This window comes from Poecilia latipinna, unplaced genomic scaffold (assembly GCF_001443285.1).
Source record: "Poecilia latipinna isolate Pla-1442-1.1 unplaced genomic scaffold, P_latipinna-1.0 Scaffold817, whole genome shotgun sequence".
In the NCBI taxonomy this organism is placed as follows: Eukaryota; Metazoa; Chordata; class Actinopteri; order Cyprinodontiformes; family Poeciliidae; genus Poecilia; species Poecilia latipinna.
The window spans coordinates 163,247-189,294 of record NW_015113433.1 but is presented as its reverse complement, the minus strand read 5'-3'; the positions used below and the strand labels follow the sequence as shown (position 1 = coordinate 189,294).

The 26,048-nt window shown below is 36.2% G+C and overlaps 1 protein-coding gene across 1 annotated transcript in view; it reads right to left on the bottom strand.

The window, feature by feature from the left end:
• pth2ra (parathyroid hormone 2 receptor a) overlaps window positions 1-17,300 on the bottom strand; it is a 56,276-nt gene extending 38,976 nt beyond the window's left edge. The window contains exons 1-5 of the mRNA XM_015047261.1: window positions 16,728-17,300; window positions 8,775-8,880; window positions 7,742-7,852; window positions 5,572-5,696; window positions 3,098-3,195 (exon numbers count right to left, since the gene is read on the bottom strand). Of these exons, the coding sequence (XP_014902747.1) occupies window positions 3,098-3,195; window positions 5,572-5,696; window positions 7,742-7,852; window positions 8,775-8,880; window positions 16,728-16,811 (524 nt within the window). The 5' untranslated portion in view covers window positions 16,812-17,300. The remainder of the gene's footprint in view (window positions 1-3,097; window positions 3,196-5,571; window positions 5,697-7,741; window positions 7,853-8,774; window positions 8,881-16,727) is intronic.
• Window positions 17,301-26,048: the final 8,748 nt, after the last annotated feature.

Genomic DNA, 26,048 nt, shown 5'->3' with positions numbered 1-26,048 from the left:
TTTGAAAGCTCTTGTACTTTATTTCATATTGTTTGTGCATTTAAACGTTCTGACATTAGTTGTTTTTTTATTTTAATAGACACATCAAGAACTTGAAAGAAGATTTTTTTAGAACAGTCCAAGTTTTTATAGATAAATCTTATCTGCCAAGATAAGATAAGCTTTCATTATACATTTCCAAAAGCATCTAAAGTTATCTGGAAAAGGTATTGTTATAAATTACTTTTTTTTTTGAGAAACATAAATGAGAATTCACAAGTTCGCTGTAAAATAATATTATCAAGTATTTTTTGTCTAGTTTCTGTCTAGTTAGTGCAAATACCTTAGCAAACTTAAAATATGACAAAATAACTTAAAAGTAACATTTTATCAAGGTAAATAAGTTTGTTATAAGTGAATAATTCTCGGAAATTTTTAAAAAGTAGAAGTTCTGCTGACAGATTTTTTTTTTAACTTTAAAACATTAAAAATGTCTTGTTATAAGCGGAAAAATCTGTACTTTATGCTATAGTAGTATAAAGTACTGTGTTAGTACTTTATATTTGTTGTAGTCTTGATCATTTTATGCCAAACTGACGGCATAAAATATTTGATTATTTCGTAAAGGACAGATTTTTGGTGTGCTGATGGTTGTCTTGACAACAGAGTCTCAAACTTCAGAGTTACCAAAAGTCTCTTTTCTGCTTCTCTGTTTACGGCTCTGCTTATCTGGCCCGTCAGTTTAGGTGGATAAACATTTATTTTTGCTGCTGTGTCAAACTGTTCTAATAAGGAAGAGGAATTGAAAAATGTACAACTTGGGATATTGTTTCTAAACCTAACTCTGCTCTAAACTCTCCATAACGTTCTTCCCCCACCTTCTTGCTCTGTTTATTGGTTTTTACGATTCCTTTTTTAAAAAAAATAACCAAACTTCAGAGAAAAGCTAACAAGCCAACTCAGTTTAATAATCAGGTTTGACTGAAGTCTAGTGTTTGTACTGATTTGTACTTGTATAATTTTTCTCTTTTTTTTCGCAATTATGCACCGTTGTGTTTGGGATTCTTTTGTCAGTCACAAAGAGTCCCAATAAAATGCATGTTACAGTTTGTAGTTATAAACTCGTACAATGTGAAAAGATTCAGAAGGCCTTTTCCATACCTTGTAAGGTCATGGTTGTTTTATGATGAGTTTTCAGCAGGAAATTATTCGAACGACTTTATGAATGTTTGTGTGAATGACAATAAAATGTGTGATAGGAAATCAAAAGTTGATGTAGAAGTTTTTCAAGGATTTTTCACATTAGAATGTTAATAAAAATAAATTAGTAACCAGAATTTGTTGTGTTAGACACATTTTGTGACAATATTTTCAGGCTCATATTTTCTTGGAGTTCAACAAACAGATGTGACTCAAAGTGAAGAATTAAAAAGTGTCGATTTGGTCTTGTTTTTTTATTTCTGGCATTTTTACATCTAAATCTCTTGATTCAAACATGGTTTCTTGGCTCTAGTATATGTCCAAGGTTTGAGAAGTAGTTAGAAGCACTCATAGGATTTTTGGTTAAAATTTTATATTGAAGCTTTAAAGATTGAAGGTTCAGCATAAAACCTTTACGTGAAACGTGCAAACATTTCTAGAGTGCTATGATTGTTTTTTTTTTTTTAAATCTGCAAATACACATATTCTACAGTCTAAATGAGAAAATTCCTTAAAACAATTTCACAATATTAAACAAATGAAAGTAGATTATTTTAACAATGTACAGGAATCTATTAGGTATTAATTACAAGGTTTTAAGACATGTCTGGGTTTGTGATTAAAATTATTCATACACATGACAGATTTAGGTTTAAGCAACTCTTATTTTTACCAACATATTTACTTTGACTGGAAATATAAATATATCCATCATTAAATGCCTGCCAGCTGGTTATGTATTGTGGATGACAACCACACTACGTATCCCACAATGCACAGCAGCAGCTATTTGAAGACCAACACAGGGTTGAGTGCAAACACTGCTTTTGGAAGTGATGTAACAGAAAACAAATATCACTCATCTGTTCTATAATCCATTGGGTTTTGACATTTAAAGCTCCTACAAACATCCAGTGGGATCTCACAGTTTCCTGCCTCATCACTGAAATGACGGCTCTATCTTTAAACTATTTTTTAGTAAATGTCTTGAAATATCTTATTCTGATTGACCAACAGACTAAATTGTCTAATCTGACCATTCAGACTTACATTGTTTTGTTTTCTTGAAGTGTAAGAATGACTTTTTTCTTCTCGCAATTCATTTTCAGTGATATATTTTTGTTTTCTCTGTTCATTTGTGGACTTTCATTTGGACTTTCTTTTATTTCCCAAAAGACAGAGTTAATGGGCCCTGAAGGCTTTTCTCATTTTCTTCATGTTTACGAGCAAACATAAAGCTGCACTTCTTCACAGTTTTGTCCTTGAGTTTGTTTGGAGAGCTCCTTGATTTGTGCTGTTCCCTTTTGAAGACGCTGTGGCTTTTCATATCAAGCGCTTGGGTGAAGCTGCTGAATGTCTACATTGTGAAAAATGTGTGCAGAATAACTGAGTAGAGGCATAATATTAACGATCAAACCACCCCTTGCCACCTGGGGAGCATTGCTGAAGTGCTTCCCTTTGGGTAACCTATTACCTTTTATAGAAGAGGTCTTCTCAAAAATTGTTAAAATAACAAACTACAGTCCATTTTTTGTGCTGAGAGTGAGTGACTCATACGATGAAAACACAAAAACTGTCAGTTTTGAATCCCCAAGGGTTTAAAATGTCAGTCAGTTTATTATTATTTTTCACCTGCTTTTATTTCCACCAGCTGGTTCAGACATATAAGACTTGTGAGCAAACGCATACCCCTTTTTTTTTTCTGTCACCGTTGTCAAAAAACTTTTCAAAACCGTTGGATAACTTGTGGAACCGAAGGGCTGTCGAGGATTAAATGATGCAATTGTTTCAAAAGACCTCAAACTGTCACTTGTTGCCAAGTATTTGTAGTTCTATAAAATGTGCAACAAATTAGTTTGTGATCATTTTAACTAGTCATTAACCAGTTTATAAGAATACAGGAAGTATCTCTTCTTACCGGAAGTATCCAATGATCATGATGGCCACTAGCAGAGAGCTGAAGGACACAGCGTAGCCGGTGGTGTACATGACATACAGCCGCTCAAAGAAGTCTCGCTGTGAACATGCAGGGAGAAAAAAAAAATGCCGTTTAGTTCTCTGCTATAGAAAACACACAAGCATGTCTCACAGGACCGTCTAGACAGTCTTTAACAAGTCTTACACAAGCACAGTAAAATAAAAATGTCCAAATAAGCCTAAAAATGGTCTGAAAACTGAAATAGCCTGTTTTTCCAACCAATGGTCAGAGGAAAATAGCCTGAAAGATGTTGGTGATAAAGTCAAAAGGAGTCTCCATCTCTTTCCCTAAAGATGTTTATTTATAGCAGATTATATTCTCCATACACCATGGGTTGCTGGTGCAGCTTACTGAATATAAAAAGGTGGAAAACATGATCTTCCAAAAGCATTTCTGCTTTATCTGTTTTTCATTTTATCCACAGAATCTAAATTTTCAGCAAATAAATAAATGGCAGTCAAAATTAAAGTGGCACTGTTTCAGTTTAAGAGAAGCAGTGAAACTGAGCGTTCATAAGTCGAGAAAAAAAAAAGTGATTTGAAGTTCAAGTACCAAATCAGCAGTGAAGCGTGGCGTTAAAACCAAATGGATGAGAGTGCCGTGGACCTTCAGTCACACCATCTGATGATGACATTTAAGGCACAAAGCCTTAAAATGTCTCACTGAGTCACAAAGCATAACAACTACATAAAAGCGTACATGTCCACAAAGGATGTAGAACCTTTTATTTTTACTAGCTCTATTATGTTAGAAATGTATTTTGCTTTACACGTCAAACTGAGTGTGAAAACATTGAAACACAACTTAGAAGTCAGAAAGTTAATGTTGAACACAGCTGGTATAAAAATGGAGGTATTTTGTTGTGATTGTCTTTGTTTAATTTAACCGTTACAGGAAGGAAATATGTTGGTTGCGTCCTTTTTTATCAAAAATCTAAATCAAATCAATGTTTATTTGTGTGGCACATTTGAGCAGCAAGGCGGTTCAAGGTGCTTCACATAATAAAAACAGAAAAATTACAAAGTTATAAAGAAAACGCCATAAATTCAGCAGACTTCTCTATTCATCCTAATGTTATTATTCTGCTCCTCTTCTATCAGTTAAAGCCTTTCTGTTAATGGGCAAACACAAGAAAATATGAGCATGTTTAGAAAGAATCAAAAACACAAAGTGAAAATCAAATTTTTTTTTCTCCTTATTGTGTCATGCTTTTTCTTCCTTCTCTCTTTCTTTCTTTTCTTCCTTCTTTCTTTTTCTCTTTCTTTCTCATTTATGAAGCACATCAACATATTTAATTTTGTTTCTGTGTCTGTTCAGCTAATCTTAATGCCTTTATTTCATTGTTTACATCACAATAATAAAATAAATAATTAGAAATGTATTTTTTTGCTTAATACATTAAAAAACGTAAGGAAATAAAGTTTAAACAACAAAATAACTTGCTTTTCAATCAAATCAATGGAGGTTAAGAGTTTTCTACCTGATAAAAATTAAATTTGTAAAATAAAAAATAAAAATTAGATTATTTTACTGATAACTGAGCTGAGACTCAGAAATCTAAATTCATTTTTTAGTCACTACAATTGAAAAATACTCAATCAGCTACGTTCTTCTTCTACTCACTGGGGTTTCCATTATTTACTCTTTTTTTCCAATTTTTAACTTGATGTTCTCAGTTTTTTTACTCTTCATTGAAGCAATATATTTGATGCCATTCAGTTTAACTATGAAACTTTTCATCTGAGCTGCTGCTGGCAACAATATAATGTTCTCGTATCGGTTTCCCTGTTATATTATTTTTATTTATCATAGAAAGAAAGATAACATATAAGACGCATTCCCATTTCTGTATAAATACATTGAATTCCACTCACATAGTCAACTGTTTATTTCAAATCTAAGTTTTATAAAGTGCATAATAATGGTAGAGAGTTATTTACTGCATTTTAAGCAGCAAAGCTGACCAAAATATCCCCCCATCCAAGCTGTAATTCAGATTTCCCAGAAAGCCTTGTCGTAGTTCATCACATATCATCAAGGTTTGATGAATAAACAAGCTATGATGCCTGTTTACTGGAGTGAAGGAGCTGACTGTCTTTGTGATTATTCCTTTTGCCTCATCAGTTTTTGATTAGGTCATAGCTTTCATATTTGAATGTTCCTTGCTACGATGCTTTTGTGAACAGTTTGTTTGTTTCTTTGGTACTTGGTACTTCATCACAGAGAAGAAAGAGTGCATTTATACAGGTTTGCTTTTCTTCTAACATGCAATGAAAGGGAAAAAAAGAGAACTGAGGCTTTACATATGAACTGTGAACACTGGTGCAGCCTTTGTTGAAGGGTTGAGCAATCACCAGGCTCTCTGAATGACAATATTAACAAAAATTCTTGTTATGTTCCACATTAATACTTGCTCTTGCTTCCTCATCGCTGAGGGGCTGAAGGAACCGTAGACACTCTGAATAATTGGTCCACGTTTTGTTCCATTGCTCCACAAAGACCCAGGAACCGTTGACATCACACCTCCTGTAAGCGTGTCCTGCAAACGTGGACTCGAGTCAGTGCATTCCCAGAGAATATTTGCAACATACAGATTGCCTACTCATCTTCAATTCAAACATTTTTGGCATTTGGGGACAACTGCTTTAAAAGTAACAAAATCTGATGTACAGAATGAAAAATCCATGTATGAATAAGTACATAAAATTATTAAAAAATATATTTTTGTTTGCTTTTATCTGCTTTTCTACTTATTCTATCATTTATTGTCAGTCAGTGTTTAAAAGCCACCAGCTGAGCTGATGAGGCTAACTATAAATGCTCTCTTTCATCCCATTTTTGTTTAGCTGTGCTTCTCACCTAATTGAAACTACTAAAGAAGTTACTACTGCCATTTAGCCTTTGCTTTTTCTTAAACATGAAAGGTACTTCTACACCAGTGCTTCTGTTTCTTTTTTGTTTGTGTGGTCTGTCTACCTAGATGGTGATTCACATTTAGTCCAGTTCTGCTGGAGGTTTCCTGCTGTTAAACGGGAGGTTTTCCTCTCCATTGTCACCACATGCATGCCCAGTATGAAGAACTGGATTAGTGTGTGGAGATAAAGAAGAAAATTGGGGGAATCAAGGCACTGCACAGCAAATATTTCCCAGATTTGTAACGTGCCTCTGTTAGATCTCTATAAATTACAAAAGGAGAACATTAGAAGCTTCATTAGGAAGTCTTTTCACATTGCTAAGGTGCAAATGATGCCAGGTAGATAATAAACACCTCTAAAACCCTCTAGATTCTTATATGCCTGGCAGCCAAAGCTTGACCAAACTGAGTCCATGCAACTGAACATTTATTTCAAGCGCAACTACAAAACTTCAGCTGCGTGGGTGAAAAACAAAAAAGTTTGCTATGATTCAGCAAAGGAACTGTAGAAGACCTTTCAATGCACAAATAACACAGACCTTAACACAAATAACACCAACTGTGCTATTTTACCATGCTTATTGCACAATGAAGTAACAACGTTACCTTCAGTTGATATAAAAATGCTGCATATACATCAAACATGACTGAAGAGAATTATGGCCTCTGTCTCTTTAAGAAGCTTCTGCTCTTTCTCCGGTTTTGACATGTCATCACAACACTGCTCTGCCTTAATGTAGCTTGCAGCCATTCTTAGGAATGTTTGACTGAGAAATAGTCTGAATGAGCTCAGCAGACTCAGTTCCACCAGGTGTTTACTAATTGCTGCTGCCGCTAGTCTGGAGGAGCTGAGTAGCAAGCCCTGACTCACTGCCACGAGAGATTCCAAGATTTTTAATCATTAATCAAGGAAATAAAGCAACACATTAAGATGTTTTGATGATATAAAGCTTAAAAAGTCAATTTTACACAATAACTCCTCCCCTAGTGCAGATGCAGATTCAGAGTTGGTTAATATGAAATTATGCAGCATATTTGTTTGTGCTATGATGAAAAATTAAACCCTTATAGGGGTTTTTTCTCACTATTTCTTCACTGTTATGGATACAATTTTCTCCTTTATATCGGAAAATGTGTTTTAAAAAGATCCTTTCTTGTGTTTGTCGAAGGTATATTTATCTAATATTATTTTAATGATCTGAAACATCTAAGTGTGACAATCAGCCAAAGAAGGATAAATCTTAATGGGAGAGCATACTTTTTCACTTTATTGTAGTTTATTGTCTAATTAAATAGTGGATTTTTTTTTGTCATTCCAGCACTATGTTTTGTCACACACAGCATGACAGAAAAGCTGCATAAATGTCTTCAAAAGACTTTTATGGAATCCAATTTTTTAGGTTTAATGCAATTTTGTGCTAAGTGTTTTCTTTCCCTTTGTAGATAAATCCATTAAATAACAAAAAGAACAAAACATTCATCTTATCCAAGACCCCTGGATCTTTTCAAAATTTGCTTTTTAGATTTCAGGAGGTACTGTAGCACAAAGTGTCGGGCTTAAAAGTGGTTTCATTACCGAATATCAGCAAAGAGAGGGTTCTGAATTTCTCATTGCCTTCAGCGTTTCACATTCATTGCTGGTGATGGTACAGAAGAGAAAGATTGTTAACCTTTGTGATTGAAGTCATAGATGTAAGCTGGGCAGGGAACCTTCATAATCTGCCCAGGTGAGCCATGAGGCCAACAAATAAGACCGTCCCAGTCTGGAGGGCACACCTCATCTGCAGCGAGAAGACAGAAGTCACACTTTTATCTATCTGGTCATTAATGAAATTATTGAAAAAAAACATCCACTGATCCATATCCACTTATCAGCCTGGAATGTTTTCCTGGGTAATTTAAGTTCTTTTTATCCAGTTAGAAAAATATAAAGACTTGAGGATTTCCATATTTTTTGTGGCTTGTTAAAAAAAATCAAGCTCAGGTAACAATTAAAACAATAAAATTTTGTTCACAGCGACAGGCTTAATTAAAATAAAATTACAGCTCTGATTGGAGCCATTTTTTCGGATAAATAGACAGGATGCTAAATTAAATGAATGATGATTAGATGAGCTTGTGTCCAGCACAATAAAAGCCACATTTTGCACAGACCCATTAAACCCGCTGTGAATCGCTATTGTCGCAGCATCCTGTTGTGGAGAAAGCTGAACAAGAGCTGGGAAAGTGGCCACAACTGAGGGAATAAATGGATGATGCTAAATAGAGAAAATATGAAAGTAATGCTTCAATCTCAGCATAGTTGAAATATTCTACAGAAAAAATGCAGCTTGTGTAGCTGAAAAACTGAAGACAAAAATATACTTGACATGCTATTGGCTTTCTTTTGCAAAGCAACCAATTCAGAAGTGACATTTATTTTCCTACTGCTGACCAGCTGAACCTGTAAGACCAACAAAATAAGGAAGAACATGAATAATAATGAAAAGTCTAAAGCCCATAAAAATAATAAATAAACCTCAAGAAAGTCTAAAATAAAATTCAAAAAAGAATAAAAGTTTGATTATGTTCAGGCAAATAGAGAGCCTGAAAGGTAAACTGACTGATTCATGAATTCATTTATAGAAATTCACTTCATACAAATGTTGTTAGAATGAGTCCAGATGATTAAAACTGTGCAGACTTATGGATTGGTGTTTGTACCTGTGGTTGTTGGTTCCATACTGGACAGGTTCTGATAGCACCGCATTTTGACTTCATACAGGATGAACATCTGCTCCTGTGCAGACAGAGGACTGTCGAACCCCATCTGTAAAGCACAAACGGAAAGATCAGCTCTCTGACCCCATGTCAATATAATATGTAAATAAACTGGAAGCATTGCATAACATTTTAATAACATTTGGGACAACTGGACATCCAGCATCTGCTTTGGGCAGATGTTGTAAACTGAGAAAAGAGCACAGAGATCAGAAAGTAGTACAGTTCTCATTTTAAAAATCGTGATCTTTACCTCTGAGAACATGTCCAGTTCTATAAAATGTTATAATTTAGCTACTTTATGCAGTAATATTGCTGCTTAGTATTCAGAACAAGCGTTTATTACAAAAGAATAAATCTACCACTGTGACCTACAGTATGCACATCCATATTCTGCTGTCAGAAATGAGTAACAGTTTCTCACAATTGTTTGCGTGGCTGAATTTATTGCATTGCATGCAATGCCAGATGAATTATTCAAGCTTAATGATTGCAGAGACGCTAAAACTCCTTGACACTGATCTGCTAAAATAATGTATCTTTTACTATTTACTTTCCATCACTATTTTCAACCAGCAAACTGTTTTTTAAATCAAGCAAGTGGGTAGGAAAACATCAAGTAGTGAAAATAACTATAAAATATTGCCAACACTAAATTGTATTTCTGATAAATTATATAGAAGCATGACAGCATTAAGTATAGAACTGCACTACAGTTCTATAGGATGTAATGGAGTCCACTATCTCTATTGTATGCCAGCAGTGAAAGCTAAATGTTGTCTTTTTCAGTACGAGTATTGCTGCAGTGCATGAGCATTAATATATGAACTTAATGGATAAGTTAAAACACTTCAGGAAATACAAGGTGCCCGATGGAAAGCCAGAGAACCAGTTTGGATTCAACGGGGAATTCAAAGACAAGGATTTTGCAGTTGAGATCATAAAAATGTACATGCATCTTTTCCAGGGGTGCTGATGAGGATAGAGGTCACTAACAACTGATCCAAAACAGGTAGAAAGCTTTTTAAGGTGAAATGATCTTTCTATTGATTGTGTCTATGTGGCTGCAGCAGATGTTGATGTTAATAAGATATTCACACCAAATTAGCATCGTTCCATATTGAAAATGATAATAAAAGATAAAGTAGTCTGTCCTGACAAAAACCACTGTCTTGACTTTTATGTGGAATTGAGAGGTTTATTTTAGTTGTGACACCAAAATGTCAAACTGACGGCTAATTTTCAAAAACAGGATGCATGCCAGGGCTTAATATTCCCTGCCAGGGACCATAAATGTCAGCCCCAAAGTGTCATCTCAGTCTTTCCAGTAATTTCACTTGGTACAAAACTGAATGATTTATCTGCTGCAGAGGTTACAATCCTTCACTGAGAACCTCTTGAAGTCCTTAATGTACATTTTTAAGTGATCTTCAACTACCAAAGACTGTCTTTTTGAACATGTGACGCATTATGAAGCTCTTTAATTTTGACAACACTAGCGCTTAACAATAAAAGAACAAAAAAAAAGAACACCTAGCCGGTTTTTTCCAGTAAGTTAATGTTTGACCTATTCCAAAATCTTTCCGAATGCTGATCACAGATCAGCAGGCACTGCGCCGTTACCTAGCAACCCCAGGAAACCTAGCAACCCAAACAGAGTTCCAGCACATGTGGTCACATCTGCTCATTATGAAAGTAGAACTGACCAGATCTCCTTATCTAAGAATGATTTTGTGCTTAAAAAAAAACAATGATCTTAGCACAGCAGCAAATTAAACTCAGAATGTCTCAACAGACAGAAACATCTTTGCCTTGGAGAAAAGGTGAGGAACTCCATCACCCAGAAGATGCGGTACAGATTGGGGGAGTTAATTGAGATGGTTCTGTTAAGGATGCCTTCTGGACACCTGCTGTTTCCCCGTCACAACCCCCTTTGAGGAGTCTCAGCGGGACCCTGAGAACACCTTAGGATAACCCATGATGAGCTGGAGAGTGTAAGTGGGGAGAGGGATACATAAACCTTTGCTTTGAGCTCTTACACCTGCAACCTGACTTCCAATAAGGGGAAGAAAAATGTCATGTTCATGATTCTTACACCTTTTTCATGTAGAAATTACATAATACTCTGGATATATGGATGGATATTTGCACACTTGAAGTAAAACCCATGTCATTTAGCTGTTTAAACCCTAGAAGTGAAGACTACTTCACTGATAAAATCCTGGAAATCATGTCTATGTAGTGTCTTTCTCAAGTCTTTCTCTTTGTACAAGACCTGTGTTTAAAAGAATCCCAGCTCATGAACAGATGAGGAAGTTTTATCTTATCGAAATCTTGACATTCTGCAGTAATACAGAGGCATGTTAATTGTTTAAACTGTCCTAATTTTCTTCTGTGTAGGTTTTCAGCTTTATACCGCACATCTTAAGAAAGCCGTTATTGATCCATCCGCTCTCAGCACCTGTCAGGATGTCTTGGAAAGTCACATTACAACTGGGCTAAATCAAGATTACAGACCCGTGGAAAATGAAGTAGATCAAGCATGCCTTAATGCTTCTGATAGTTTCCTGCACTATTGCTACGATGCTTAGGACCTGGAATGAAGCGTCACCGTTTCTCAGTTCTTTCGATTACTCTTCAGTAATTTCCTATAATAACAGAAAGTTGTCTGTAATGTTTAACTAAAGCACAATTAATGGTTCAATGATTTCTGAAATTAGAAGCAGCAAATGTGGCAAAGCTAAGGCCATCACTCCCTTTGGTCTCATTATTGTTCTTGGTGTTTGCCATGTAGCAGGAGGGTCTCCTAAGACATGACTGCCATGCAGACGTAAGCTATGTTTGTTTAAACCTCAGAAGATCAATTAATCTTGAACAGTTTCTAAGGCTTGGCCTACTGATGCAGTTCAAAGCATGTTAATATTAACTATTCATCAAACTCAATGCTCATAAACTATTTAATTATCTTGATCAAAACACTTGAAACTTGTGTAATTAAATATTTCAAACTACTTTAAAGCTTTGGGGAGGGACCAAAATTGAAACATTTGCTAGCTTTTCAGCTGGTGTGGTTCATTTGCATACTGTGGCTCTGTGGGTAGAGTAGTTGTCTTGTGATCAGAAGGTTGTAGGTTCAATGCCAGCTTCCTCCTGCCACATGTCAATGTGCCCCTGGGCAAGGCACTTAACCCCAAATTGCCTACCGATCTGAGTATCGGTGTATAAATGTGTGAGTGCGAATGGGTGAATGTGACTCTAGTGTAAAGCGCTTTGAGTGGTCAAAATGATTGGAAAAGCGCTATATAAGTTCAGCCCATTTACCATTGTGTCAAGCGATTCAAAAACCTTTAAATAATCGGTTCCCCTCCTTACCTGTGGTGGCGCTGTACCAAGAACTACTGACAGAAACGTCACACGAGCACAACTTGCTTCTTCACCAAATGAAAATAAAAGTGAAGTGGCATCAAATTTTAGTGGTTGTAGAATTTCTCTTTGTGCGTAATCCATTGATCTCTTTTGACCTCAAGCCTTTTCTCCCACTAGCGCATTTGTTTTGGTTGTTGTTTATCCCCAGAATACGCTGCACTATAGATCATTCTTAAATGAGCTTAAAAGCATCAAGTGGCATAAACATCTCCAATATGTGCAACTTGCAAGGTGTAGGTATTATTTATATATTAACAGCTTCCAAAAGGCTCTTTCTTTCCATCTAATAATTATTTTCATGCTGCAGTTATCTTCAACTATAAACCTGCATCCTACAAGCCAACTTCAGAAAGCCAAACAAACTGCACAGGAGTTTAGTTCCTTTTCAAGGGGTGTTCCACCGACAAAAGCTCCCGATAGGTACCAGAGATCTGAACACAAACTAATATTTGCTGCTTTATCACCATGGCTCTACACCGCCATGCTGGGAAGGTCTCCAAAAAGGTAGAGGGGGGGGGGGGAGTAAAAGGAACAAAAACACATCAGGAGTCATTTCCTGAAGAAAAAAAAACATGACAGCTTCAAACAGAGATGAAAAGCATAAGCGCAAAAAGCTCTGCCATGCTGTATGTGGATGAAGTTCCTCTGAGGGAGATTTGGGGAAATAACTAGTTGGTTTTAAAACCTAAATTGCCTGTAAAAACAAAATTTATCCTGGAAGTTAATTCCCCAAAGATGAGGAGAGGGACACTGTAAATTAATTTAAACACAGCAAGAGATGGACTTTAAGCAGGCGAGGCAACACAACGCAAATTCTCACTTAAGTATTTGAGGTGAAAGTAAAGAATTTGCCAAATGCGGGTAGGAAACACAGAATCTGAGAGGAGGTATGCAGTTTGGCTTTCCTCCCAGAGTTCTCTGCAATCTGGACAATGTGTGACGGAAATTTTGAGATGTTCACCAAAAGATCCACGAGATGGATGGTTGGCCCTGTTCTAGCTAAATTTAGTCTCAGCTTTTAGGCATTTAGTCAAATGCCACAGTTTTTAGACACATTATTTCATTTCCACATCATAATTCTGCACCACTTTATGTTGGTCTGTCACATCAATTCCCAACAAAATACAGTAAAGTTTATGTTTATATTGGGGAGAAACATGTTTGAGTTTCAGGGGTATGAAAACTATAACAGTAACTGTAACAGTATTCATACCATTCCTCTGACTGCTTTGGGTGTTACAACATAATAACTGGAAAGTTAAAGTTTGAACAATACACTTCTAAAAAGACACATAATGGAAACGGTGCAAAATGGAAGTGACATTCAGAAGTTTAAATCTAATTAAGACGCTGACACACCTCAGAAAACCATTCAGAAAGCATCTTAACCCTTAAACCTTTTTGTTTTTCTGCTGTCCATAATCCATTGATTTCAACAAGCCTTTCATGCATTCAGTGCCTACAGGAGCAGCGTCAGCAAAGCAGACCCACAGCGTGACTGCAACATGTTTTTCTGTAGAGTAGATCATTTCTTATTTACAGCCCTGACTTTTGTTTTTCCTTCCAATTTGTGCTACATTTCTCTCTCTCTCTTTGGTTTCAGTTAATTATTCAGCTATTTGCTTTGTTTTCTGATTTCTTTTCATAAAATATTTCCATGTGTTTAAATCTGTGGGCTCAACCTGTAGGAATCAGACCGAGGAAGACCAGGGTGATGAAGCTGTGAATATTTTCTATCTGGCGGAGGCAAGGTTAGAGATGATTTGCCTGAGAAATCCGAGTATATTAATTAATCAATCACTGAGAACGTAAATGAGCAAAAAATAATTATAGAATGCCAGAGATCATCTGCTGGTAAGCAAACTTTCTAATCTATGCAGACAAACAAATATATAATGTACAATCAGTTAGACGGGAAATACTGTATGTCCGCCAATATGGCCTGACTGTTTAACTAGTGTGCAAACCCCACCTACATACAAAAGGTGATTAATGGCGTCAACCAGGGTTTTATAACTGAGTTTTGTTGTTGAGTACCACTCAAACGTTCTTTATTAGTAAGTATATCTATACCCAGTTTTCAGTGGGCAATTTAAAAGAGAGTATTATATATTTCAGTATTATATATTTAGAATCCAAAACATTCAAGACACAACGTTACCTTCACATATCAGAAACAACTTAAAGAAAATTTAATTTTATATCATAGCCATATCTGACTACTTAAAATTAGTCTCTGTCTCTTTAAGGACCTCCTACTATTTCTGACACTCCCCCTTCATGACATCATCACAACAACTCTTCTCCATGTCTTTCAGTGATACGTCTAACATTAAAGCATGATTCAAAGCTCAAAAGACTTTATCTTGTGAAATACTCCCCTCAAAACCCAACTTAGGATGTTTGTTAAAATCTAGTCTTGTTCTGATGAACACGTTCCTCTTGATACAATATACAGAAATACTACATCTGTTCCAATGTATGGCTGAAGAATATAATATATATTATAAAAGTTAGAGACAAAATATTAAATTGAACACAAGTTTTATTTGTTTTAAATGTATTTTGAATATTTTTTTAAATATCCTGTGGTATAGTGCATTTCTCTAATTTGAGGTGTGCAACTATGCTTTTAGGTGTGCACACCAATTTTACTCTATGGATTTTGAGTGAAACAAGGAGAAACTGGTCAGTTTTTGAAATCATTTCTTTAGAGGAAATAAATTTCAATATCAAGACACATATACCTTTTCAACAAATTTAAAAAGTAGAAAAATAGAAAAAAGTGGAATTTGGATCAAACATAGTGTACATGTGTATATTGTGTACATTTATCTGAAATATGTCAAAAGTCAAACATAAAATAAAGTTTTATATTCATGTGATTCATGTAGGAATCACAAAGTTATCCTACTGATTCCTTTCTCTGCCATTAAGCAAAACCAAAAGTTATACATTTATGCTCTTTTCCAAAGTTTATTGGATTAAAATTGAGTCTCCTCTATTTATTTACAGGATATTTCTATGTATTGATTTTGACCTTTATTCGGTTATTAACCAATTTGACATTTGTTTAGTGACAATATCCCCTGATGTAACGTTGCTGTAATATTTAGGAGCATTGTTTTCATTCATTATGAAAGGATTTGGAACAAAAAGGCCTATGCAAAAACAGTGACAACCCATTTGCAGATTAAAAGAACCACTTTGAACCTCTCCAATAGCTCTCTTGGCAGTGACTAATACAGCAGAAAATCCAGTGATTCACATGTCATCATGTGTCACCATTTTGCCTAATTTCCATTCATCAAATGTCCTGAGAGTTTTTTTTTTCCTGTTGAGCTCATTGCTACCAGTGTCCAAATAAATCAACCTGACAGTGTCTGCTATCTCTGTACCTCAGAGAAGCACTTGGCTTCAGACTCTTTTAAGGTTGAGCTCCAGCTAACATTTAGCTGGAAAAGCAGGAATATGTTGCTTTACCATATACAGCCTACATTTGCACAATGTAAGATGAGTTGGAACTGGATTTTCTGAGGTAATTGCTTAATTTACAAATAGCAGCAAAATATTGTGATTCCGAATGTAGGTAGTGGGTTTTGCTTTTGTTAAATGTAGAAGACTATGTAAAAATGTGAAAAGACGCTTTAAAGATTAGCAGATGTGTCTCAAAGTTCTCATTAAAAATGACTGTCAAAATGAAGTCCAACAGTTGTTTTTTATATGGCATCTATGAAGGATATGCCATAAATCTATCAGTTAACAAAAAGCTGAAAAAAGGAAAAAATGCTTAAATAACTGGGGAAAAAATTCCATAAATAAATGTATGTAAAAGCATGCGTGTAATAAATAAGATACAAAATCAAATGTCAAATAATTAGGGAAAAAAATGTATGTCATATTTCATATATAATACAATTTGAATAGTTTATTATATCTTCTGCAGTAGATTTTAGTGCCTCTGTCTTTTTTCTTGATTTTAGTGGTTTTAGTCCACCACAGAAGTACAAAAAATGGGGAAGACAAATGTGAAACGATACTGAATAAAATACTTAAAAAATATTAACATTGTGTGAAAAATATTTTAAAGAAAAACAAATGAATAATGACTAAAAAACTGACATTTAAGAAAGTAAGTAGGAATGTTGTTGAATCATTTATGTCAACATTTTTAACTTTAAATTTTGTACGCCATATTATTTTACAGAATAAAGTCACTCCAAATGTTTAAATTAATCTCTTTGTTGCACTGTCTTAGCTGTGTATCTATTTTTAATGCCAGTTCTTCTTTATTTTGACAGTTTCAGAGCTCCATACAGGCGCAGCTGTGAGGGAAGACTATTTATTCCGATGACTCATTGCCTGTATTTTTTTTAATATAAAGACTATTTTCCATGAAGCTGTTTAGATATAAACAGGGTTTTACCATAGCTCAAGAAAAACAGAGGCATTTAACAGACAGTTTCTTACCTGTGCTTCAACCCAAGTCCAATAAATTACAAAGTTAAAGATCCACAAAATAAAGTTCACAGCTCGTCGGGCTTTCAAAAACATTGCTAAAACGCGTGTTCAACTGAATCCTCCGTGATGTCGGCGCATCCTTGGATAAAATCTTCACATCATTGCAAAGTTTCGCCTGAAGTTCCGTTTGAAAACCCGAGCCGCGGCAGGTGGATTCATCAAATCCTAAAATCCCCACTTTGCTCCTGGCACACGCAGAAGGACTCCCAGAAATAACCCCCCCGCTCCTGCAGAGCGTCCAGGACCCTGTGCCTGCTGCCTCTGCAGAGGAAGAGACCCCGCTGGACGCGGGCTGGCTCCGGAGGTCCCCGTTAACCCGCTGATGTGGCGACCAGTGAGCCTCATGCAGAGCTGGAGCTGGAAAAAATGAGCTCCACTTTCAGGTGGCAGCACATTTTCATGTGTCATGAATCACTTCATGATGTGGTGGGCATTTTCCCCACGGAGCACCCACTGCATCCAACCTGACTGCTGCTCCTGCAAGTCACCATGTGATGTGTGGTGGAGGCTCCTCTCTCGCCATCGGTTTTACCTCAATAAGGAAGCGCGCATCTCTGATGCCCCCAAAGGAAAACTGAATTTAGACCTCGGTAATATCTCTTCAACTTGTAAGCTGTTTTTCAGTCCCATCCAAAACTATTCCAAGAGCAGCAACAGGGATAAATTATTTATGCAAACCCTCGTTTGCCTTCATGGTATGTATAATATATTGCACAGATACCAAATTTTTCACATTTTATCACATTACGTCCACAAACCTCATGATTTTATGAAGTGATGTATTTACATACAACCACCCTGAGTAAATACTTTATGTCCACCAGCTTTGCCCATCCGAAACTGAAATTATATTTCCCAGTCTTCTTTCCAAGGTAGCTCAAATTCAGTAAAACTGATTCACAACTCATCCTCAATTAGATTCAGGTTTGAACTTTGACTTTGACTAGGCCATCCTAACACATGACTATACTTTCATCTAAGCTAGAGATACAAGTTATCAATTAATGAGTTAATGATGTATTTAAAGTTGATTGAGCTTATTGATTAATTGATAAGCGGCTACTCTCCTAAAAATCTAAGTTTTTGCTTGACTAGAGATTTGACCGTCTTTCCATAATATAAAGAGTTAAATTTTAAAAAAAGAAGCATATTAATATATTTTAACAATTTCAATTTCAGTCAAGCCGTGACACTTATGGAGCTTGTCGAGTATTTCTATTTCAAACTAGAGTCTCACATCGAACTCTTTTTGGGCCATTTCCCCTTTCCATTCTGACATGGCCCTGCCATCTTTATTCCTGTATCAACTGGCTTGATTCAAGATGACCAGCTGTGCCCTCTATTGGATGGCAGCAAAACTACAACACTAAAAGAAGGTCTAAGTTATTAGTTAATCACTGGAACTCATTTTAATCCTGCAAACCATGAATCAAAATCAGTTAATTGTTTGCATTTCTTATCTAAACCATTTTACTGGAGATTTAGAAGATGTTTAGAGTCATTTTCCTTCTGGATGATGAACCTTCACTCCTGCCTCTGACTTTTTCTTCCAGGATTACCTTCTATTTAACTCCTTCCATACATCCATTAACTGTGACGACCTTTCTTGTCCCAGTTGATAACCACAGCTTGAAGCCATCAGCAGGAAGTTAATGATGACTTATATCATTCAATGAATTTTAAAACTGAATGCAAAAATAATATACTTTATCACTTCAAAATGTGGGTACTTTACAATGAAACCATTTTGTAGACTTGAGTGATTATTAGATGTACAAAAAAGGTTTTGTCTCCTACTCTGTTTTTAGTGAATTTGTAGCTGAGATCTTGAGTTTGCTGTGGTCATTGTAGAAAATCCTGCGTGTTTATCGCTAAATGCAGCTGGACGGCTTTGGGTCCACGTTTCGGAGCACTTTTCATGATACTGTGAAGCACTGCCCAATCTCTGTGGCTGAATCTAAGCAGAAAGTGAATCCCTGTCCGCCTCGGGAGTTATCCAGCTGCTTCAGTCTATAAACGCCTGTGACCCGGTGCCACTGGACGTAATGAGTGTCCTTTCCATCACTGCCTCGTGTGTTTCTGACACTTTAGATCATGAGCTGTGTTAAGCCTTCATTATAACTTCTTCCACATTCTACCACAATCTTGTCCTGGTTTCACTCCTTAGACGACTGTTCCAGATCAAATGTTGTGGTTTGATTTTTTTTTTGTCTCCACCTTTATCCTTTTCAATAGGAAAAAATCTGTTTTCTCTGTTCTGCTATCAGACTTCATTATTAGAGTGTGGGTGTTAATTTGGCCACTCTTAATGTTTCAGATGGATGTTCTTTGTAGCAGCTGTTTCTCTTGCAAATCAAGCTTGGGTTCTACAGCAACAGCTTCCAAATGCAAATGGGAATTTTGGAATCCACCAGATTTGTAGCCTGCATGAATAAAGAGAAGCTTACAGCTGACTGCAAGACGTTCTTTCATTCAAGCTGTCTCGTTTAGCTTTTTTCTAACTTTACACCACAAATGTTGTCTTCAGTTTGTATTCTAAAATCCCGAGAAGAAGTTCACCACATTTATTCCCAGATATTTTTTGGCAAGCCAAAGCCTCCAGATTCACTGGCAGGTCTCTGTTTAGTTTTCTCTGACACTTTTCATCTACTCGTATTTTTTTATGTTCAGCGGTTAAGAAAGTGGTAAACTCTTTTCGTTTCCCAGTTGCTTCTACGCACATCCTCTTGTGCACAATGTTCTTACAGCTGTTCCTTTTGAAGAAATCTGTTTTCTGTTTGTGGTACACCAGGTGACTGCAGGACAACCAGAAACTTGACAGATGCACACAGCTAGGTTATCAAGAGGTGCAGAAAGTAGTCATGATTATACTTCATCCCAAATCTAAACCCCCATCAAGGCATTAATTGGATCCAACAATATTAGCTGAAGTGACAAAATGTTACTCTGCATAAATTCACCTAAAACGCATTAGAAGTTAAGCAGTTCATGCAAAGCAATTTTCCAATTAATCATAAATCATTTGGATTATTTTAATCTAGCCATGAATGCCTTAATTATTTTTTTTCAGGGTCGAATCATGCACTGTACTGTCAAATCAGCACACAATGGAGTAAAATACAACTGCAGCTGCTGACTTGCACACTTTTCATGACACTAGTAGCCTTCAGAACTGACAAAAATATCCAACAATTGTTCTAAAAGTTTGTTTTGAACAGAAAAACAGTGGTCCAGAATAGGGAAGCACTGTATCTGAAAATAGCTTGTTCACTCTGTGCAGTTGTTATCACCTGAGGATAAAGGCTCCAATTAAATACCAACAAACACCTGCTGCCACTTGACACAGACATTAATTACAGATTAATTCTTTTATCGTTTGATTTAGGCAACAAATGATGCCATTTTGTTCTATTCCAATAGGCCAAACCAATTTAGATAATACTGTTAACATTTTAAGATCATTACATGTGTACTAGTAGTAAGGCAATCAGCTTGTGTTTTCAACACACATGTGGCTCCCTTTTCATTAAAGATGAAACTCATACTTTAGTCTTTCTTTAATAATACATTTTACTTTTTTTAGGTTGACTAAGCTTTCCTGTAGTAGCGTAGGTAATCATGACAGACACTGGGATCAGCTATTTTCCAAGGCATGAGAAACAACAATGTTTCTGCAAGGACTTGTTTTAGTTGTTTGTGTCTGCTGATATTCGAAACATTCTCAGCAAATTATTTGCATATAAGAGAGTTGCACAAATTGCATTCAGACTGTGGGTAGAGTAAAAGTTTCTCCTCAGTCTGTGAAATGCTTTGCTCTTACCATTATAATCAAGCCCTCACCTGCATGGCCGAATTTCATTACTTCTCAAGTTTTCTCCACCTGGTTAAGAAGCAAAACACAAATGATTTTCTGTTGGAAATGCTTCCAGTAAGAGCACTGCTGTTTGTCTCTCAGACAAAAAGATAGTCAATGCCACAACAATCAGCTTTTTATTTTCAGTCCGTCTTATTGGTGTGGCCATTTCTCTACAGCAGAACAAAGCTTATGAAACAAATACATTCTACTGCATCCCAACGGCCATCCGGATGTGGCTTTTGTGTGGTTTGAGAGGATTTTACTGGGGGAAACATATGCACTAGTCGAACATAAACAAGAAAACCTACATTTTGCTGTATAAATTATCGGTGTAGTGTGAATGGTGTGGGATTTTTAAGACATTTGTTTGCAAAAAGGTGTTCAAAAAGCAGAATTCAAGGCCAAAAATCATAATTTCCCAGTAGTGATTTTTGTGAAACAGAGAAAGATATTAAAACACTAAATCATTTGAGATTTTCCCCCATATGTTTCTTCTACCACCAGGTTGTTGAAGCAATAAAAGCTGTTCCAAATTCACTGGAGGGATTTGTGGTATAACAGGTGACTGCAGCAAGGACATAGCTGACATATCCTGAGGTAGCATCATTATGCTAGTAGGCCAACATGCTACTACGGTAGCAGACTGACGTTTAAGCTACAATTAGCATTTTAGCAAATGTTTATAGAAAAGATAACATTTAAATACTAAATGGAGTCAATGTGAGTAAATGTGCTGGTGATAACCCACATGCTACTGATAGGGTCAACATGCTAGTGATAGCCCCCACGCTAGCGTTAACCTCATAGCTAAAATGCTAATTAGCATTTTTGAAATAATAGCTACGTTTAGCATACTGAATGGAGAGAGCCAATTTTAGTTAGCATAATGATAGCCCACAAGCTAATGACAGCATTTTAGCTAACCTTAGAGTTTAAGATGATGTTAGCTTGTACACCAATGTTTTATAGAGGTAGCAGAATAGCTGAAAAATGGAATGCTTGAAATTGCACAAAAATGGAAGGAAGGGTTGAAGTCCAACAGATCTTACATGGTTCACACAATTAAAAGCCCCAAAGTAATAGAACATTCATACCTATGGGGAGAATATGCTAACTTTTGCTATACTGCAAATTACTATGCAGGACAAGCTGTCTTTGCATATATTGTATATAAAATCCCACACATGAACCTCAAACCACTGTTAATGCTGTCTCAAATTACATTCTTATTATTACACCAAACAACTGGCATAAAAAAATTAAGAAATCCACTCATGAAATAAGTTTGCCACATACAGACCCTCTGAAGTGGCATGAAGTGACTCATCACAATGTTTATTCCAGTGTCACCCTTTCTGCTGCATTTTAAGGAGCCTCGAAGCTGAAGGATCTGTCCGTGGTGCTGACAGTGCAGCAGGATTACAGTCCTATGTAAAGCCCTATTTACTGCTACTAAAACATTTATGATACCCTTCCTTTTCCCATCACCATGGTACTCTGTTTCTGCTGTGAACAAGTCCTAATTTAACGAGGATGCATCTCTTTACACTCATTGTCATGCGGTGCCAGCGGTAGAAAAAGCATTCTTGTTCAGCTAGTCTTTAAAAAAAGGATTTTAAACAGTCTTTAAAATCTCAACTTGGGACTGAGCACTCAGTGCGCATGTGGGCAGAGTCTGCATGGTGATTCATTAATGAGTTAACGGCGGAACATCACGCTGTGAACCGCGTTCTGTTCAGATTGTGATCACTGATGGCACGCAGCTGTCAAATTGGGATCTGAGGGCCAACATTACCCTGGAATGGTTTGTCAGTTAAATAAACCACTTTACAGCATTATGTCTGCAGCTTAACAAAGGAGAGGAGGAACACAGAGAGATAGAAAGTGAAAATAATCAGGAATAAATCTGTATTTTGACTGAAAATGGGGAGAAATCCTGCACCAGTGTTCTCTTTCTAATACAAACAAGGTGTAAAGGCTGTGATTATAGTCTGACCTTGCAGGCAACCGGTCAATTTTTCTCTGGTCTGCTAAAGGAAAATGACATACCGTTTTGTTTTTGTCATGTAATGTGTGGTTGAAGCAGGGAGAAAGTACTGACAGCGACTTGGCATGAGTGAAGGGTGAATGATAAAAACAGGAAATGATGCACAGAGTAGCAGAGGCAAACAGTGAAAAAGAAAGATCTTATTTATAAAGGAAAGGGTGGAGAATGACGTTAAATGAAGGTGAGTTAATCAGGGGAATGTGGAACAGCTAGGAGAGGAAAGTGCTGAGCAGGAGAACAGAGGAAGCTGAACTAGACACAAAAACTACAAAGCAACACGGAAGAGACTAAATAGATCCAAATGCATAAGGAAAAGAAGAAACAAAATATAAACAAATGAAAAAAATAGCAACACCTTTCCAACAATAATAAACACAGAGAAATTAAATGAATATGGCAAGAGTTTTAAAACACTAAGAAATCAGAAGTGATCAAAAATCTTCAGTTTTTCTCAGTACCTTTTCCTGGGTCTAAATTAATATTATACATTAAGATCTTAAAAATAACCTTTGAAATCTAAAACCTCTTAAAATTAGGACTTCTTGTGCAGACAGTGTATTTCTTTATAGCTAGAAACAAACATTTGCTGTCAGGTTTTGAAGCATCCAACTACTTTGCTTTGACTTTTCATTGTTGGACTTTTCTTTTAAAAAGATCCAACAATGATCTTTTTAAAAGTAATTTGTTCTTAATCATTGATGAAACACGCAGTGCCAATTTCATGTCCCCTCGCCTACAGATTTCTGCATATTCATGCGCTGCTCTACTCTAAAAAAAAAAAATAAAAAAAGATGAAAGGTCTGCAAGATGAAAAAAAGAACATTTTCTGCAGTTTTCTTTGGAGCACTGATTCCTATCTTGCCCCGAATTGCTCATTTATTAGACTTTGAGCTGAATATGGTATTAAATATAGTCTTTCAGTTTATATACATGTGGAGCACACCATTTCCAACAGCTTTGCTCCTGCCTGGCGATTAAATTACTCTTCTCATGCCACATTTCTCTTCTAAACTTTACTTTCTCTGTCAACATTAATGATGGCTCTCTGAAATACAGAATTGGTCTCTATGAGAACATGTTTTTTCTCTGTGTTTGCACACACAGAGCTGGGCATCAGAAGTTTAGTAAACTTGAATGACAAGTTTGGATTTGCAAGAGAAAAGTCTCTAGATTGTTGAACAGTTAAAAATGTTATGCAATGGCATATAAAACTATAAGTAAGCATGTGTTTTAAAGTGAAATCAAGAGCTCATATCTAGTACCAGAAGTTAAAATGTGGGAAACCCTTAAAATGATCATATTTGTTTCAGTAGTATGACGTCATCGTCTTCTTTAAAATTTTACCGTCTGTTTAGATCAAAGGTGATGAAAGTGAGACCATTCTGTTTTTGTTGCTGAGAATAGAAGAAATATTTTTTTTCAGTTTCTTCAATTGGTTTTTATTTAATAAGAAAAGAGTGAAAAAAACATTTTTGAAGATGGAACTACAATCTAAAATTGGATTTCTTTATGTTTTTTAACTAGATTAGTTCATGCTTAGTTTATTGTTGAGTAGGTTAACAGAAAATTACAACATTTTTGGTGATTTCAGTTTTGAAATATAATCTTTTGTTGGGTTGAAGATTTTGGCCTAAGGGGCAAAATGTTTGAACAAGTCTGGTCAAGATCATCCAATGTTTATGTCTCATCTTGGGTTCCTTTTTCTTCAGATCAGACTGCAGGTTTTCTGTGGCCAGTGGAGTCAGTTTCTCATCAAAAAACACCCCCCTATCACTTTTTTGTCAAACAACCAACTGTTGACGCTGCTAGCGTTCCTTTTCCTGCCTGTTGCATTTGCATCTAATCTAAGCATATCTAATTAAACTATCCAAGGCTGGGGTCCAGTAATCTGCAGTGTCTGTGCATGCTTCAGATTGGTGCGTCTAATGTGGGTTGAAGGTGCCAGCTGATGCATATTAATTTACGAAACGCACCGGCATCGCTCCTGACATGATTTCCCCTTAGGATGAATCAGAATCATGTCTTTGGATTATTATCCTGCAGAAAAACATCTGTAAAGTGCCCGTTTTTCTGTATGCTGGCAGAGTCCGTGATGAATTTGAAGACAGTAGCTAAGAGGGGCTCATTGGTATGTATTAAAATGCATAAAAAATTTAAAATATGCAGCAACAGATAAAGTCTCAGTAGCACTTAGATATTTGTGAAGATAAATTATACAAAGGCTTTTTCTTGGCCAAGTTCCCTGACAAGTGGCTGACATTTAATGGTTGTTACAGTTCTTCAAAAGTGAGGGTCTGAGATTTGTAGAGAACAGCAGCCAATCAAAACACTGTGATCATCATCCTGAATACAACAAAAACTTTGTGTTTTAAAATGATAAAACCTGACAGTAAAAATCAGTTCAGCAAGAAAAAATGTTGAATAATCCTGACTGTCTTCTTCCTGCTTATTTTGAAGTCCCTATCACTGACTTTAAGTGAACGTTGCTTACAGGACCGTTTTTCCTCTGAATGAGTAAAAGGTTATTTCCGACTATATTCTTTATCACTGATGGTCTTTTAATATCACCACCTGGAGTTAATAAATCTAGCTCTAATACAAGCACATTTGGTTGTTAAACATATTGGTAATACATTACGGTGGATATATTAGGGCGTTTGTTTGCAGGGAACCTGGGATGAATAATATTATTGTGGATAAATTGCCTCTATGTACTTCAATCCTTCAGTCCTAAACAAATTACAGCAAACAGGTGGAGGACCAAACACCAACTAGATGGGATATTTATAATGACGTGACTCCAACTTGCCTTTCAGGCAGCTGGAAACCAAACCAGTTCTTTCACAGAACCTGTTAAGAACTGGATCTAGGACCTGGAAACTCTGGTGGACTACAGCGCAGGGCATTCTGGGTAAATACAACCAAAACAAACGAGCAAATAGTTTGTGGTCTTTTACCAAAGACAAAAGAGAAATTCTACAACCACTTAAATCTGATGCCACCCTATTTTTTTACGTTTTGTGAATAATAAAGATGCTCTCTGTGTCTTCTTCAGTGGTGTTTGTGTTTCTTTTGGTAGTCCTAGATGCTGCGCCACCACAGGCCAGGAGGGGAAGAAGTTTGACACGGTTGAGTTTAAACTGAATGTCTACATTAAATTATGACTAAGTTAAAGTTGTGGCATCATAGACTCAACAGACATAGGTTGTGATTATTATGACCATATAACCTGCCAAACATGGGCACTTGCTGTTTTTTTTTTTTTTTTAATACTTGAAGGGAACAAAACCTAATACCCCCCAAAAAAACAAAATCTGTATTGTTTATTACATTGTTTACTGTAAAAAATAATCAGCCAAACTTTGGG